This window comes from Sorex fumeus, unplaced genomic scaffold (genome assembly GCF_029834395.1).
Source record: "Sorex fumeus unplaced genomic scaffold, SorFum_2.1 ptg000063l, whole genome shotgun sequence".
Classification (NCBI taxonomy): Eukaryota; Metazoa; Chordata; class Mammalia; order Eulipotyphla; family Soricidae; genus Sorex; species Sorex fumeus.
Genome location: NW_026606120.1, coordinates 49,108,404 through 49,125,427, shown reverse-complemented (window position 1 = coordinate 49,125,427; position 17,024 = coordinate 49,108,404). Strand labels below are relative to the sequence as shown.

General features: G+C 57.5%; 1 protein-coding gene across 1 annotated transcript; it reads left to right on the top strand.

Annotated features, from left to right (window-relative positions):
• The first annotated feature begins 1,513 nt into the window (after nucleotides 1-1,513).
• Nucleotides 1,514-16,226, top strand: FOXN1 (forkhead box N1). Its single transcript, XM_056126865.1, has 8 exons — nucleotides 1,514-1,636; nucleotides 2,139-2,603; nucleotides 5,590-5,700; nucleotides 7,326-7,456; nucleotides 9,142-9,238; nucleotides 12,404-12,611; nucleotides 12,788-13,279; nucleotides 15,907-16,226. Exons 1-8 carry the CDS (start codon nucleotides 1,514-1,516, stop codon nucleotides 16,224-16,226), a joined length of 1,947 nt encoding a protein of 648 aa, XP_055982840.1.
• Nucleotides 16,227-17,024: the final 798 nt, after the last annotated feature.

Sequence of the window (17,024 nt, the reverse complement as noted above, 5' to 3'; positions counted from 1 at the left end):
ACGCAGCCTTTGCACACTGGGTTCCGTCCCCCGCAGCGCATGGTCCCCTGAGTACTAACATGAGGGATCAGTCGTGATCCCAAGGCAACAAGTCGGCAGGATCCCTGAGCCCCATTTGGTGTGGCCCCCAAAAAGGAGAGAGAGAAAAAGAAAAGACTGAAGGCCAAAAGAAAGAGGAGGGAAATTCAGTCAGTGAGAACTTTGAGGATTTGCCTCCTCAGGCCTTCCCTGTGTGGCAGCAGGGGGTGCGGGCACATGGGTCGTGAGCTCTGAGCCTTCCCTTGTTTGTACCTAGAGGTTGTACCTTTGGTCACTTCTGTTCTATTCTCCACTCAATGAATTGAGTTTTGGTTTTGTGTTTGTATTAGAACCCCCACGTCAGTGAGATCTTGCAGTCTTGTCTTCCTCTCTTATTCCGCTTCCCACAATGCCCTCCTGTGCTGACCTTGTCCTTCCAAGTGTGAGCATGGCCTTGCTTTTACAGCTGAATGCTTTCATGGCTGAATGATCGAGTGTTTCAAAGGGTTGAAACCGGCCCTGCTATAGTCACGGGCCTGGGGAAGTTTGGAGGACGCAGGAGGAAACATGCTGGTCGGTCCCTGGTAGGCCGGTGCTGGCCTCCACCGGGCTGCTGTGTCAGGGGCCTGCAGACACTGGCTCCTCTCTAGTCATCAGGATCGGGGGCCCGAGGGGACCCTACAGGCCCAGCCTCTCCTGAGGGTTGCACACCCTAGACCTGGCCTGACCCCTCTCCAGCTCCCGGTCCTCTCTAAGGAGGATACCACTTTGTCCCTGTTTCCTGCCCTCGTCCCTCACTGTGGTGACAGGAACAAAGGGCCAGAGGCAGAGCTGGGGCCTCCCAGCCACCACAACTCACACCTGCCTCTAAGCTCAGAGCCAGGGGTAGCCAGCCCCACTCCTGGCGGTTCCTCACGGGCTCCCTTTGTTCTCTCTCCTTCATTCCTTTCTGTTCTTTCCTGCCCCATCTCCCATGAGATCTGCTGTCTCCTGGTTCCACTGCTGTCTGTCAATCGGTCTGTCTACATATCAGTTTGTCTGTTAGCCTGTTAGCCTATCTGTCTGTCAGTCTGTCTACATATCAGTCTGTTTGTCAGTCAGCCTGTCTTTGTCAGTCTGTCTGTCTATATATCAATCTGTCAGCGTGTTAGTCAGTCTGTCTCTGTCTGTCAGCCTGTCTGTCTGTCTGTCTATATAGCAGTCTATCAGTCTGTCAGCCTGTCTGTTAGTCATTCTGTCTGTCTCTGTCTACATATCAGTCTGTCAGTCAGACTGTCTTCCTGTCTGTCAGTCAGTCTGCCTGTCTGTTTCTTTGTCTCTCTCTCTGTCTCTGTCTCTGTCTCCATCTCTCTTGCATTGTGGGACGGGTCTGTTGGAGTCTGGTCCTAGCTCAGGGGTGGGGTGGGAGAGGAGGGGGTGGGTGTGGGGTGGTCACCCCCGGACTCTGGTCCTCACTCTCATCGCAGCCGGCTTTCTTCGAGGCCAGGACTGGGTGATGGTGTCGCTTCTCCCACCGCAGTCTGACGTGACACTGCCAAGCCCCACCCGCCTGGAGGGCGAGCCCCAAGGGGACCTCATGCAGGCGCCCGGCCTCCCAGGCTCCCCTGCACCACAGAGCGTAAGTACCTCCAGCCACCTGGTTCCCATGCACGGTCTAGCCCAGCCCACCACCCTGCTCACGAAAACTCCCAGGATCTGCAAACCAACCCCCACTCAAGTCAGTAAGACTCTGACTCCAAAACCCAGACGAGTTCAGCTGTGACTTCTGCTTCCCCTGGGCTGGGGGCTTTCCTGGGTCAGGGTCCAGAGCAACATGCTTGAGAGTGGAGGGAGAGCCAATGGGCTAGTGTGCAGAGGAAGCAGTGGCCCGGGTTCAGTCCCTAGCCCTGCCGGGAGTGAGCCCAAGCCCGAATTGGGGGTAGCATGAGGTGTGTCCCAGAACATCCCCCCGCACCCCTCCCACACAGAGAGTGGCATGCTCGAATCAGGGGCTACCGGGGAGCACTCCCTGCTGTCCTCTGTCATTAACCTGGGTCCCCCCGAGCCCCCCAAAGACCTCCTGCACTCGCACAGAGCAGGATCTGCTGCATCTACTCACACTCTCTCCTCTGTCGCCCCAGAAGCATGCCGGCTACAGCTGCTCCTCGTTCGTGCCCGACGGTCCTCCAGAGAGGGCACCCTCGCTGCCCCCCCATAGCCCCAGCGTTGCATCTCCAGGACCCGAACAAGTTCAGGGCCACTGCCCAGCAGGGCCTGGCCCGGGCCCCTTCCGGCTCTCACCCTCAGACAAGTACCCGGGTTTTGGCTTTGAGGGGGGCCCAGCAAACAGCCCCGGGCGTTTCCTCAAGGGTGGCCACGTGCCCTTCCATCCCTACAAGCGGCATTTCCATGAAGACGTCTTCCCCGAGGCCCAGACAGCCCTGGCCCTCGAGGGACACCCCTTTAAGACTCTGGGAGCACTGGAGGCCTTCGAGGAAATCCCCGTGGAAGTGGGGGAGACTGAGGCCTTCCTGCCCAGCTTCTCAGCAGAGGCCTGGTGCAACGGGCTCCCCTACCCCAGCCAAGAGCACAGCCCCCAAATCCTGGTGAGTACCTGGCGACTGGGGGGCAACCTCAGCTCCTTGAGTCATCTGAGCTCTAAGCCCCCTGCTCTCCCTATGCAGGTCTTTCTTCCGGAGTAGCAGCTGGCCTGGAGACAAAGGGTGTCCTGGCTCCCTTCTGGGCCTTCAAGGCCTCTGGCAGGGTTGCTAGCCTGGACCGGCATGAAGGGGCCGAGGTGGGCGAGACAGAGGGGGCTGAGGAAGCTGGCAGCTTCCCAGAGGCTCCTGAGTCAGGAGTTTAGTTGTGATGGCTTCTCTGAGTTTGTTTAAGTGTCCAGAATCCCCAGGCAGACCTACACGCCCCTATGCAAATGTGAGAAGAAAAAACACATTCCAGAAGTCAAAAGAAAGGGTTTAAGGGGCTGGAGCGATAGCACAGCGGGTAGAACCTTGCACACAGCCCAACCCGGGTTCAATTCCCAGCATCCCATATGATCTCCCGAGCACGGCCAGGAGTAATTCCTGAGTGCATGAACCAGGAGTAACCCCTGTACATCACTGGGTGTGCCCCAAAAAGCAAAAAGAGAAAGGGTTTAGGAAGGAGCCCCAGAGCATAGGATTCCCTCTAAAGCATCCGCAGAGTTGAGAGATGATGGATGTCTTCTCAAAAGACCCTTCACAAGTGGGGCCTGATATATGTAAATACCTTGAAAGCATCTCAGATGGTGTCTCCACAACCATCCCCACAAGCTGGGTGACCTTGGGAAAGTTACTTAGCCTCTCTGAATCTTAGTACCTGCCTCATAGCCTTGATGCCTCAGGAAGAATGCTAAAGGGAACAGTGCTCCAGGCTCAGCGGCTGCTTGTGGCTTCTCCCCACCCTCACCTCAATTCTAAATACATTTCCATTCTATCCCCAAGGATGCCCCCAACAAATGTTTCCCAGGCCAGAGCAGTGGGTTGGGCCCCTACTCCTTCTCATTTGGTGCCTTTTGATGTCTTCTGCCCTATGAAGCAACCCGTTGTGAGGTCACACCCATCCCACCCCCACCCAGCTCCTGTCCACTCGGTGTCTGCCCCGATCACTTTACCATGTGCTTTCTCTCAAGCACCCCATTTCATCCTCACAACCTCCCCCACGAGGAGTTCCCACTGCTCCTGGGACGGAGAGATAAGAGCTGAGCAGTAGAGAGCAGAAGAGCACAGGCTTGGCCCCGCCGTCCTAGCACTGCCAATTAAAATAAATTAATAAATAAAAATACTGTGTCTGGCATATCGAATACTCTCGGTAGCTTGCTGGGCTCTCCGAGAGGGGCGGAGGAATAGAACTCGGGTCGACCATGTTGGCCGCTTGTAAGGCGAACGCCCTACCCGCTGTGCTATCGCTCCTACCTTGGGCTAGAGCGATAGCACAGCGGTAGGGCATTTGCCTTGCACGCAGCCAACATGGCCGACCCAAGTTCAATTCCTCTGCCCCTCTCGGAGAGCCCGGCAAGCTACCGAGAGTATTCGATATGCCAGACACAGTAACAACAAAGTCTCCAATGGAGACGTTACTGGGCCCGCTCGAGCAAATCGACGAACAACGGGAGGGCCTTTACCTTTACCTTTTAAATAAAAATACAGAGAGGGGTGGGGGAGAGTGTTGCTATTGTTCCCATCTTGCAGATGGGAAAACTGAGCTTCCATTGAGGCCAAGAGATTTGTCCAAGACCTAGGTTTGTATGAGGCAGGGCTGAGACAGGGGCGAAGATCTGAACCCACACATTCCCTCTGTGCAGAGCAGGGGCCCACCACCACGCCCCCACAGATCCCTGGTTCTCTTGCCTGATCTCCAGCATATCCCTTCCCTGCTGTGGACTCAGCCCCATTATCTGCCAAATGAGGGGGTTGGACACAGTCCTCTTGGCCCTTCCAGGCCTGAGATTCAGTGATTATGGCAATCTCAGCATCAGCAACCCCAGGGCACATGCAGAAACAGTTCACCTTTAATAGGACACTTCGGGCCTAGATCTCAGCCCCCCTGGGCGCCCCTAGGAGAGTCCCCAGGGCCCTGATTTGTACTAGCCGTGCTAGTCTTGTCCCTACTCAGGGTTGAGCTCTGAGCTGGCCCTGGGAATCCCGTGCTGGGCTTAGAACTGATGGGGAGTTGGTTTCTGTGTTTCCACTGCAATCATGGCTGACTCCTTGAGACTGGGGGACTCCGGACCTTCCCAGTGCGGGGAAAAGGTTCTGAGCTGGGCATGGTTTTGAGCTGTGAGGACTGGCTGGTCCCCTGCAGAGAACCTCTCTAGACGGATGTTCAGCACAAGAGGAAGTGGCCTGGGGCCCTGCTAGAACAACCCATCCGGCCACTTCCTGTGTCCCCCTTCGCATGGCTCCCGGTGGGAACTCTAGGGCAGCCATTTGAAGGGTGTGCTTGGCACTTGTGCTCTGAGAGGCCAGGGCCTCTAAGCCAGCAGCCGGACTCTGGGGCAGTCTTGGCACGTAGGGTCAGGCTCTGCCCGAGGAGTCAGTCCAGGGCAATCTCTGTGCCCCTGCAGCCTCGTGAGGTCCGGACAGCCTCGTCTCAGCCTCTTGCTGCAAGGAGGAGCAGGGGGGAGGGGGGAGCACTGTGCCTGGATCCCACTCAGCTGCTGAGTGCCCTTTGGAAGATTTCTTTTTCTGCTCTGTCCTCTGACAATGAGCTTTGGAGTGATTGATTTGTGCTTTGGGCTTTGTGGCCACACCCAGCAGTGCTCAGGGCTTGCTCCTGGTTCGGTGTCAGCGATCACTCCTGGTGGGCCTTGGAGGACCCTATACAGTGCTGGGATCACACCCAGGGCGGCCACGTTCAAGGCAAACACCCTACCTACCGTAAGATCTCTCTCGCCCCCAAGAATGAGCCTTAGGGAGACAGAACCACAGGGCACAGGGGTAAGAGTAGGGGTTGCCTTTATGTATGTTTCGAGACTTACACAAAAAAGGTAGGAGAAAAAAAGGTAGGAAGAAAATAAGGCCCAGCCAACTCATCTGCTCTTTCTTCCTGCAGGGATCAGAGGTCAAGGTCAAGCCCCCTGCTCTGGACAGCGGTCCTGGGATGTACTGTTACCAGCCCCCCCTGCAGCACATGTACTGTCCCTCCCAGCCCCCCTTCCACCAGGTGGGTGGGTCTGGGGCATTTGGGCATTTTTCTTCGGGTGGGGGCATGAGCAAACTTGACCCCCCTGCTGGGCGCAGTGGTTCATGGGAAGGGAAGAAAGTAAGGATAGGGCTCATGTGAGGCCTGGCAAGCCTGAGAGGTGTGTGAGAAATAGTGTGTGTGCGGGGGGGTGCGGGGGGGCTGAGATAGACCCAGGAAGGGAGGAAGGAGGGGAAAGGAGCCAGGGGTACAATGCCAGGCAGCTATGAGGGAACAGCCCTCAGCCCCCGCCTCACTCTGTGCTCTTTAGTCTTTAACCTCTGTGGTCTGGGGGCCAGGCCAGGCTAAGGAGACACTGCCCCCCACCCACCCCCCATAGCTCTAAGTCCCCAGCGTTTCTGGCCCTTTCCCTCTTCCCCATGACTCTGCCCAGCCTCAGCACCACCCAAGGTGCAGCTTGCCAAGAGATTGCCCATGATGGCACAGGATAGACATTTTTTTAAAAAGAAAAAAAAAAGAAAGAAAGAAAAGAGCCCCAGAGCAGCCAGGCAGCTCCCTGGAGTTGCTGGGCAAGACGGAGCAAGTGGCTTGCCCAGCGCCCGGCTCCATCCACCTGCAGCCTGGCACTGGGACAGGCTGTGCCTGTGGAGCAGGTTCTGCTCCCAGCTCTTTGGCATCGGCCCTGATCTTGGCCGAGCCGGGAGACGGGCACATGGGGTGGGGGGTGGTGAGGCTGCCGGCTTTATGGGGGGAAGCAAAGGGGACACGGGTGAGGTCCTTCTCATCCACCAAGGTGCTGGCTAGGATGGCAGACGCCACCCTGAGTCTCACTGCCTGAGCCCAGGTCGAGGGGTGTCCCTGAGGCAGCCCACAGGGGAAAGGAAGGGGCGACCAGGTTTCCGGTGACCTGGCCGTGCCAAGCCCTGTTCAGAGGCACTTTGCGTCCTGCACCCCTTCCTCAAACAAGATGGCCGCACCCAGGGCTTTATGGAGCCTGGAGAGAGGGTGACTCAGGCACCAAGTGTCTCTCGGTGACCTGGAAAGAGCCCTTCAGCCTGGAGCAGCTGGGGGAGTCAGAGTCGCCTGCCCCCCCTCGCCTCCATAAAACGCCCTCCCTGGCACCGCAGCCACTCCCTTTGCCGTAAAACCACCTCCTACCCCCACCTGCCCACCACCGTGACCAGCCCTTTCAAAGAGCCACTGAAACTCATAAAAGGTGGCAGTGCCCAGCAAACGCCCAGGCTGGACACCCCACTTCCGGCCCAGCAGCTCCAGGAGATGCAGAGGAGGCGGGGAGCACCTGCCTGGTAGGGTACGGAGGCCAGGGCACCCCTCTCTCTCTCCAACCCAGCCAGGGATCTCGGCATCTCCATGACAACCAGAGGAGTCACAGGGCCTAGGGATGGAAGCGTGGAGAGGCTTTGGTTCTGGCATGTGGGTCTCACAGACCCTCAGATGCCCATACCCCAGGGCAGGCCCCTCGGACATCCTGCCAAGCGGGGACAGGTAGAGAACACCCCAAGGGAGGGGAGACTCTAAGCAGCCTCAGCTCCCCTCTGGATGTTCAAAATGGCATGGGGTGGGAGAACTGGCTTCTTAGGAAGACCCGTTACCATGGCAACCACCCTGCCCTTTGACCCCGACAGTACTCACCAGGTGGCGGCAGCTACCCTGTACCCTACCTGGGTTCCTCTCACTATCCGTACCAGCGCATCGCCCCGCAGGCCAGCACCGATGGGCACCAGCCTCTCTTCCCAAAGCCGATATACTCCTACAGGTAAGGTTCCCACACAACTAGGAGGGGAGCAGGGGAGAAAAGAGGACTCCAAGGGAAACTGAGGCACGGAATCCCGGCCTACGGGTAACAGGAGGCAGCTGTCAGACCCAATGCACTTTGAGAGGATGCTGGAGAGAGAACTCCACATGCAAACAGGGAGAGGGGTAGAGATAAGATAACCTCTGACCTCTCCTCCAGTCCTGGGGAGCAACACCTGTGGCTCCATTCAGCACAGGCCTCTGCTCTGGACTGCACCCACCAAGTTCTAACATCATGGAACTTAGGGCCTAGGACTAGAGTTTCAGGGTGATGCTCACGTCCTTCCCTCCCCAGACCACCAGAGGAGCCCCATCCCCAACGCTCTCCTGGAACTCAGTGAGGGATGTGACTCGGTTATTCGGCATCTGTCAAACCAGGTGCCACCTCAGGATGGGGTGTAGGTGCCTGGCTGCAGCACCCCACCCAGCAGGAAGACCCCTGCCCTGGAACTTCCAAGTATCCCCCTGTAGTGACTCTCTCCCTCCTGTAGTCCGGACCCTCTGTAGGGCCCAGTCATGGCAGAGTGAGTTCCGGGGAAGAACAAGGAGCCCAGAGAGGGGGGAAGCAGGGTTGGAGGTAGAGGGGGGCACATGGAGACACGAGTCCATCAATCAGTTAAAGTCCAGGCACGGGACTTCGTTATTGTGACCCCCTCTGACAAGTCCATTGGCCTCTTTGAGCCTCTGTTTATTCAAATGTTTAAAAAGAAGAAGTAGGGAGTTAGAGAGATAGCACAGTAGGGCAGATGCTTGCTTTGCATGGGGCTGACCCGGGTTTGATCCCCAGCACCCCATATGATCACTGAATCCTCCAGGAGTGATCCCTGAACACAGAGGCAGGAGTAAGCCCCGAGCACTTCTGGGTATGGCCCCAAAAGGGGGGGGGGGCGGGGGGAAGAACAGGTCTTTGTGAGAGTTAAGTGAGATAATGTGAAATGTGCATTGTAGGGACTCAGGAAACTTTCATTCTCTCCTTCCACGTCCATCAACTTATTTTCATTTATTTTTATTTGATTCTGGGATTGGCTGAATGCAAGCCAAATACTTTAATCCGCATATGGCCTATTTCTCTAGTCCCAAAATTTCCTTGCAATGAGTACCTTAAAAAAAAATTGTCTTTTTTCTTTTCCTCTGGGGGTCACTTCTAGCAGTTCTCAAGGGTTCCTCCTAATGTGGTGCTCGGGGACCAGAGAGTCGAACCCAGGTCTCCAGCGAACAGGGCATCACTCCAGCCTCTTGTGCTCCCTCCTCCGCCCCTTCACTAGGGCCTTCATCCCTAATCCTCCCACTTCTGAGGTAGCTATTACTTTCTTCAAAGCTGAGGAAATGGGCTCAGAGAGGCGACAGCTGTCGCCCAAGGCCACACCGTGTATGGCTAAGGCAGGTGATGTCCCTGTGGCTCAAGCACGGGTTCTGTCGCTGTCACTCTGACCCCATAAAGGACTTCACGTATCTCAGTCCCGACTTCAGGGTCCACTGAGGGGGCTGCTGTCTCCTTCCTTCCCTTTCCCACCTCAGAATGCATCTACTTCCTTCCTCTAGCCAGTGAGTTCTTCCCCTAAAACTCCCCGAGAGCCAACCCCGTCCCCAAGATGAGGGGGCCCTGGGATGGTGGAAGCTCAGAGCCCCAGGACTTTCTCTCTGCAGCATCCTCATCTTCATGGCCCTTAAGAACAGTAAAACTGGGAGCCTTCCTGTCAGCGAGATCTACAACTTTATGACGGAGCACTTTCCTTACTTCAAGGTAAGCCCCGCACCCCACAGCCCAGCCCTCAGCCCTCAGCCCAGCCTGTCAGGAGCCAGGGGCTGCGTGGGCAGGTGGGAAGGAAATCCTCCCCCTTCAGAGTTCAAGGTGCTGGGGACGGGCAGAGAACCCAAAATGCGCCCTCGGTTACCCTAATAGGCTGGATCTGACTTTCTGCTGGGAGAAGAACTCATCTGTCCTGAGAGGCTCTGAGGATCCTCCACCGAACACACACACACACACACACACACACACACACACACACACACACACACACACAAAGCAGTAGATAGTTCAGGGAGATCCAGCACTGAACCAGGATGTACAGAGCAGGAGGGGTCCAGGCAGGAGCCAGCCCCACCAGGGGACCTGGCATGGTAGCCTGCAGAATCCGGTGCCTTCCACACAGAGATTAGATCTGCCTCTGTGGGCGGCAGCTCGGTCGTGGTTCTTCCAGAAAGCGGGTGTGGGCTCCACCGGCGGCTCTCAGTGTCCCAGGGAACTGGTTGGCTCACCCCACCTTCCCAGCTACAGTTGCTGCTTGTCGCTGGCAAGGGGGGCTTCCGGGGATCTGCCGAACACTCGCTCCCCCACTCCCGTCCCCTCTCCTCATCTCCCCTCCGCCCCCCATCAGAGCTTGAGGCCTTCTCCAAGGTGGTCGCTACCCAAGTCTAGGGCAGGCACCGAAACCAAGGAACCCGGATTCAGCTCCCCCTGCTGGTGGCTGACTCCTGCCCCTCCACCCCTCCACCCCCTCCCCAACCCCTATCCCCAGAGGCTGACAAACAAGGTCCTTCTCTGTGAAGTGCCCCCAGAGGTGGCTGGAGTGTGATGCCCAAGAGAGCGAAAGCACGGCAGGGAGATTAGGGACCAGAGTTGCCACTGAAATTCTAGAAGTTTCGAAGTAGGTAACCACAGCTGTCCCAGCCCCAGCAGGCCAGGAACCTGGCACTTTCTCTAGCCCCTCAAAGTTTTCAGGTGGGGGGGGGGGTTCTTCAGGGAAATGTGGGCCCTTAGCCACTCTCAGCCTTCCCTCCCTGCAACTCCCGGCCCAGCCCCCAGCCCCTCCCCACCAAGCATCTCATCTTCCTGGCTTAATTATTTTTCCTGGGAGCCGTGTAATCCCTGTTTTATGAGGCTGAAGAGTGAAGAGGTCTAACAGCTTTTTTTTTTTTGGTTCCAGTTGTTGTTCCTAGCCAGTTGCATCACTCCCTCATCCCCAGTTTACGTTTGACTTCAGAGAGAAAGCATCTGTTAGGCTGGGCTGGGCCCCAGAGGGTGAAGCCGGCTCTATGGGGTGACCTGGGCAGGGCCCATCACCAGGGAACAGGGCTGGAGTCTGGGTGCATCATGGCCTCCTTGTGTGATCTACAGTCTAGGCCCTGTCTTCTCTGGACCTCAGTTTCCCAATCTGTAAAATGGTCAACTTGAACTCAGCAGCACAGTTTGTTTCCAGGACTGAGAGTTCCTCTCTGACCCCGTAAGGAATTCATTTCGAGATCCTCCACCTCCCCCCTCCCACACCATCCCCGCCTCTCTCTCTCCTTCCCAACTTGAAGGTTATTTTTCTGGGCCAGGGCAGAATGACCCCTGAGGTGGGCTTCGCTCATGCCCAAAGCAGCTGAGGTGGGCGTCCTCTCGCGCAGTGAGTCAGGGCTGTGGGACGGGGGAAGTAGCCAGCCACTGGACATAATTGCTGGTGCTGACCATCCCTCCTCCAAACAGGAAGTGACTGGGGTGGGGGCTGCCCTGATCTTCCCAAGTCACCCGTTTATGGGGCCATAAAAGGGCCCAGTGCCCATTAACTCTGCCCAGCAGGCGACACAGCCTTGACGCCTCATGGGGACTGTCCTGGGAGTTAAGGATGTACTGTCAGCAATGGCTCAAGAATCTTTCCTCGTGGCCCTGAGAACCTTGAGGGTCACCCCAACCAGCCCCCTCACAGGGTCAGCGGCCCCTGAGAAAACCCTACAGGTCCTGCCAGCACCGTACAGGGACGCTGGCACCGGGGCCCAGTTCTTGGGGTGTGATTCAGCCTGGCTGGCCCTGAGGCAAGTGAGCCGGGGAGGAGGGAGTGGCCGCCCCTCATTAAGCAGAAATTGGAAGCTGAAAGGGAGAGGAGCCAGGGGAATGGGACGGAGGCCCAACCGACCAGCTGCGGGTGCCCCCTGCACTCAGCCCCTTCCGCCCCCAGCCCGTGAGAGCCCCACACAGAGCTGGGGTAGAGGGTCTGTGACGGGACCCCAGTGGCACCCCGCCACCGCCTCTCACCCCACTGAGTCAGCTTAATGGTTTTTACAACCCTCCCTGGGCACAATTACTGCACTGGCAGCGTGACCGGGCCTCCTAATGGCTGTTTATTCTGTTGGCACGAGCACCCCCTGCCTGAGGGTTGGCCTCCCCACCGGGACACGCCCCCCGGGCATGCTCATGTGAACACTCACACCCCCACACCCACACACACACACACAACCGTGAGTTCCCCTCTCCCCACACACACCCAGGGAGACTTTCTCACACAGTCTCACCCTCAGGGACACACATGCCCTCACTGAGAGGAACTCACAGACCCACAGCAGGCAGCCAGCCCCCTGGGACACACGGAGGGAGGTGCAACCCCCACCGTCTTTTTTCCCACGTTTGCCCCAGCGGGAATGAGACAGCCCCAGGAGTAGAGCATTTCCCAGAAGCGAGAGAGCTCAGCCTGCTGGAGCACGTCCTTCACCAGCCGGAAGTCGGGGGTTGAGCCCTGATACCACATGGCTCCCCATGTAAGGAGAGACCCCCCCAAGCACCAAGCTAGGGGGCGCCTCTGAACACTGCTGGGCGTGGCTCCCAAAATGAAGAGCATTTTCCAGCACAGGTGGCCACACAGGAGTGAGTTCCCTTTCCACAGAGGACCCCAGCTTGAGTGTAGGGATGGTCCAGCTCCAAAGGGGAGGGGCTCAGGGACCCGCTGATGAATGACCTTGATGACTCCCTGAAGGATGGGCCAGGGCAAGGACAGGACAAAGGTAGCAGCCAAGTGTCCTCTGATACGCTCAGGAGGACAAACACCCACAGAGTGGGGAGGTGTTCTGTGCCCAGAGGGCAAAGAGTTTTCCAGAGCCCCAAGTCAGCCTTGGCTGCCCGTGCCCAGCCCGAGTCATTGTCTTGCTCTGGCAGACGGCGCCTGACGGCTGGAAGAACTCCGTTCGCCACAACCTGTCTCTCAACAAGTGCTTTGAGAAGGTGGAGAACAAGTCGGGAAGTTCCTCCCGAAAGGGCTGCCTATGGGCCCTCAACCCGGCCAAGATCGACAAGATGCAGGAGGAGCTGCAGAAATGGAAGAGGAAAGACCCCATCGCCGTGCGCAAAAGCATGGCCAAGCCAGGTGCGGTGGGCGGCACTGCCCGGAAGGGTGAGATACCATGGGCCGGGAGACAGACGCTGAGCCCAGAGAATAAATGACCAAGCGAAGTGCCCGAGAGAGGGGTCCAGGGCTTGGTGGGACCTGGGAGGGTCTTGAGGGAAGGTCTCATGGTAACCCTCTCTCTTGGGCCTTTTCAGAAGAACTGGACAGCCTCATTGGAGACAAGAGGGAGAAGCTGGGTTCCCCGCTGCTGAGCTGCCCGCCCCCGGGCCTGCCAGGCTCAGGGCCCATCCGGCCCCTGGTCCCCCCAGTCGGGCTACCCCAGCCGCTGCACTCTCTCCATCCCACTCCGGGCCCCCTCCCTGGCAAGAACCCCCTGCAGGACCTACTCGGGGGCCACGCACCTTCCTGCTATGGGCAGACATACTCGCACCTCTCACCAGGCCTGGCGCCCCCTGGACCTCCACAGCCACTGTTCCCACAGCCAGACGGGCACCTGGAGCTGCGGGCCCAGCCCGGCACCCCGCAGGACTCACCTCTGCCTGCCCATACTCCCCCCAGCCACAGTGCCAAGTTGCTGGCAGAGCCTTCCCCGGCCCGGACCATGCATGACGCACTGTTGCCCGACGGGGACCTGGGCACAGACCTGGACGCCATCAACCCCTCTCTCACTGACTTTGACTTCCAGGGTGAGTGGGACTTGGGGAGGGGAGGTAGTGGAGAGGCACCCCAGCAGTAAGCTTTCTTCCCCAGCCTTCTGGCTGCAGATTGCACCTTAATCAAACAGTGACATGCCTAGCCAGCAGGGGTTCACAAGGAGCAAAGAAGATTGTCCCGGCCTCCTCTCTGGCACCTGTGAACACGTGACCCCACCATCATACCCCACTCAGTTCCTGATCTGCCTAAAGGACCAAACAGTGCACTCCAAACTCAATTGCTTTATCTCATAGTTTACATTTTGTTTCTCCCCTCTCCCTCCTCCCCTCGGCCCAATATTTCTTTTCTTTTCCTTGTTTTGTTTTCTGCTTTTTTTTTAGGGCCACACCCAGTGATGCTCAGGGATTGCTCCTGGCTCTGCACTCAGGAATTACTCCTGGTGGTGCTCAGGGATGCTGGGGTTGAACCCAGGTCGGCCACGTGCAAGGCAAAAGCCCTCCCCTCTGTGCTATCACTCTGGCTTCCTCTTTTTCTTTTCTGTTTTTCTTTGGTGGTGCTAGAGATTGAATCCAGGGCCTCACACGTGCAAGCCGTGTGCTTTATCCCCAACCCTCAAAGCCATACTGAGCCATACCCCTAGCCATCAGAATTCATCTTTGGTTTTTTGTTTTGTTTTGTTTTGTTTTTTGCTTTTGGGGTCATACCCAGAGATGCTCAGGGATTACTCCTGACTTTGCACTCAGGAATTACTCCTGGTGGTGCTTGGGGGACCTTATGGGATGCTGGGGATTGAATGTGGGTTGGATTTGTGAAAGGCAAACACCCTACCCGCTGTACTGTCTCTCTGGCCCTCATCTTTTGTTTTGTCTAGTTTGGGGTTTTAGGTCATCTCCATGTGCTTTCTGTACTCAAGGGCCCATGTAGTGCCAGGGATCAAACCTGGGGTTCCTGAATGAAAAACATGTGCTCCAGCCCATTGAGCCATCTCCCTGGCCCCCAGAGACCATCTTTCAATGCAGAAAGAGCAGCAAGATCGCCCCACCCCCTATTCAACCCTACCTTCCCCCCATCCCCATGGAACACACACACACACACACACACACACACACACACACACACACACACAGAGCCCTGCAAATCCTAGAGCCGAGTGCAGGGAGAGGGTCTGCCTATGCCATTCATGCTGCCTGTTCCATCTCTGGACGTGACCCAGCCCACCATTCACACTGAAACTCCAAGGCACCCCCAGGTCCTGGTCGTGACCACAGGAGGTCTGGAGCCTGGAATCTGGGATCTGTTGGAGGCTGTGGCCTGGGCCCCAGACCCTCTCTATGCCTGGGGAGAAACACCCATAAACAGGGGAGGGGCCATGCCCAGTCTGATGGGGAGAGGGCTCAGATCTTAAAAAATTATCATTGGAGTGGAGTTCATGCCCAATTCAATCAGCTAATCAGTGGCTGAATAAATAGCAGTACTCCTACATAAAAAAAAATTATCATTGGAAACCTACAACTAAACCTGTGCCCCCTGTCCGATAGGGGAGAGTTGAGCTCCACCCGTGAGTGTGAGCCCCGCCTAGCCATCAGGCATCTGTCTCTCCCGTGTGCTCTCTCAATGGGTCATAGAGCTGCCAGACAGTGAAGGCTGTTTCAGGCAAGTCGACCAAGCTTAGGAGCTAGCAAGAGGCAGAGGAGGGCTGAGAGCTGGGAAGTCCCGCTCAATCCAGGATCTAGTCCAGCCCCCATGGCCTGTGATGCGGGAGCCCCAGAACCTGACCTACCGCAATGTAGGCCCCAAAACACAAAGAGGGGCCTCAGGTGGCAGTGCTGTCTGCCCCCGAGCCAGAGGTGTTTCTGGTCTCTGCTCACATCACTGGGCCACAATGGTGAAGAAGCCCCGGGAAAGCAGTTATGGGGTCCATCAGTCCACTGCCAAGGGGTGCTTGATCTGGGATGCACATCTGACCCCCTTGGTGCCCAGATCAACCTCTGAGCACCCCACGGCTGCAGCTACTCTTCCATCCACAAACCTCAAGTCCTTCACCCTCCACACACACCCTCAAAACAAACAAACAAACAAACAGAGGAAGCTCCATCTGGAAGATTCTGGACTGTGGCTTTCCAACCATGCTACATGACAGGAAGAACCAGAAAGGGTCAGCCCCTGCCTGGGATCACACAACTAGAGCCAGGATCTGGGTGATAGATAGTGTCAGGTCCCCTAGGGAACATGGCAGCTGTCCTTGGGCTGGGGTTACAGCTCAGCAAGGGAGCGCGGGCTTCGTGTGGATGAGGTGCTGAGCTGAATCTCCAAGGAATCCCCCATTCCCAGCGCAACCCCAGTATGACCCTCATTGGCTTGTGAGAATGTAGAACTGGTGAGCGGTGAGGGCCCTTTGTTTTTTTGTTTTTGTTTTTGTTTTTTTGGGTTTTTTTTGCTTTTGCTTTTTGGGTCACACCCGGCAATGTTCAAGGGGTTACTCCTGGCTTTGCAATCAGGAATCACTCCTGGGGGTGCTTGGGGGACCATATGGGATGCTGGGAATTGAACCCGGGTCGGCCACATGAAAGGCAAACACCCTCCCCATTGTGCTATCGCTCCAGCCCCAGTGAGGACCCTTTGGTGCCTCCCAGTGATGCCTGTTCTCTCCCCCAACCAGGGAACCTGTGGGAACAGCTGAAGGATGACAGCTTGGCCCTCGACCCCTTGGTACTGGTGACCTCGTCCCCAACGCCATCCTCCATGCCTCCGCCGCCGCCGCCTCCCCACTGCTTCCCCCCAGGGCCCTGCCTGGCAGAGACGGGCAGTGTGGTGGGTGACTTGGCCCCCGCAGGGAATGGGGCCTCAGGAGCGCTGGGCGACCTGCAACTCACCACTCTCTACTCGGCCTTCATGGAGCTGGAGCCCACGCCCCCCGCGGCCCCCGCGGGCCCTTCCGTGTACCTCAGCCCCAGCTCCAAGCCCATGGCCCTCGCCTGAGCTCCCGTCACAGCCCAGCCTGGAAGTCCCAGCCGGCCGCCCATGTCGGGCTCACTTGAAAGGTCAAGGAAGGAAAACAGTTCCCACCGTCCCCCCCAGCCACTCAGCTGACTTGTCTGTGAGCTGGCAGCGGAGGGTGTGAGGAGGCCCCCCGAAAGCGTCCCTCGCACATTTCTGCCGTCGGAGGGCCGGCTCCTCACCAGGGCCCTTGAAGAACAAGTGTCAAGCCAGGAGGACCTGCGTCCCCCACTTCCCCCTGTCCACACCCATCCCCTACTGGGTCTCCCAAGAGGCCATGCCCGCTCAGGCGTTCAGATAGAGGCCCCTGCACTCCTTCTATCCAGGGGAATCAGAGCAGCCTCCCAGACACCCTGGCTTCGCTTCTGAGGCTGCTGAGAGCTGAGGGCTCTGGCTTCCAAGAGCGTGCGGCCTCAGGGCCAAGCCCACCCTGGAACCTGATTCTGACACCCACTTCTCTCCAGCTTGACCCCCCACTAGGCCTAGTCCTTCCCAGAGCTCCTGTATTTATTCTCCCAGAGGTCAGCCCCACAGTCAGTCAAGGAGGAGGAGGAGGAGGAGGAGGAAGATAGAGGGAGCCTCTCCCCAGGTCGTCTGTGGACCGCAAGGGCCAACCCCGTCCTCCACACACGCTGTATGGGGCCTCTCTCTCAGGGGGGCACACGGGAGGAGCCACCTGTGTCCCCGGACCAAACTGAGCCCAGTCCCAACACAAAGTGTTTGGAAAAGCCTTCGTCCTCAGAAACTTGAAAGCATCTTCTCCTCCTATCCTGGGTGCAG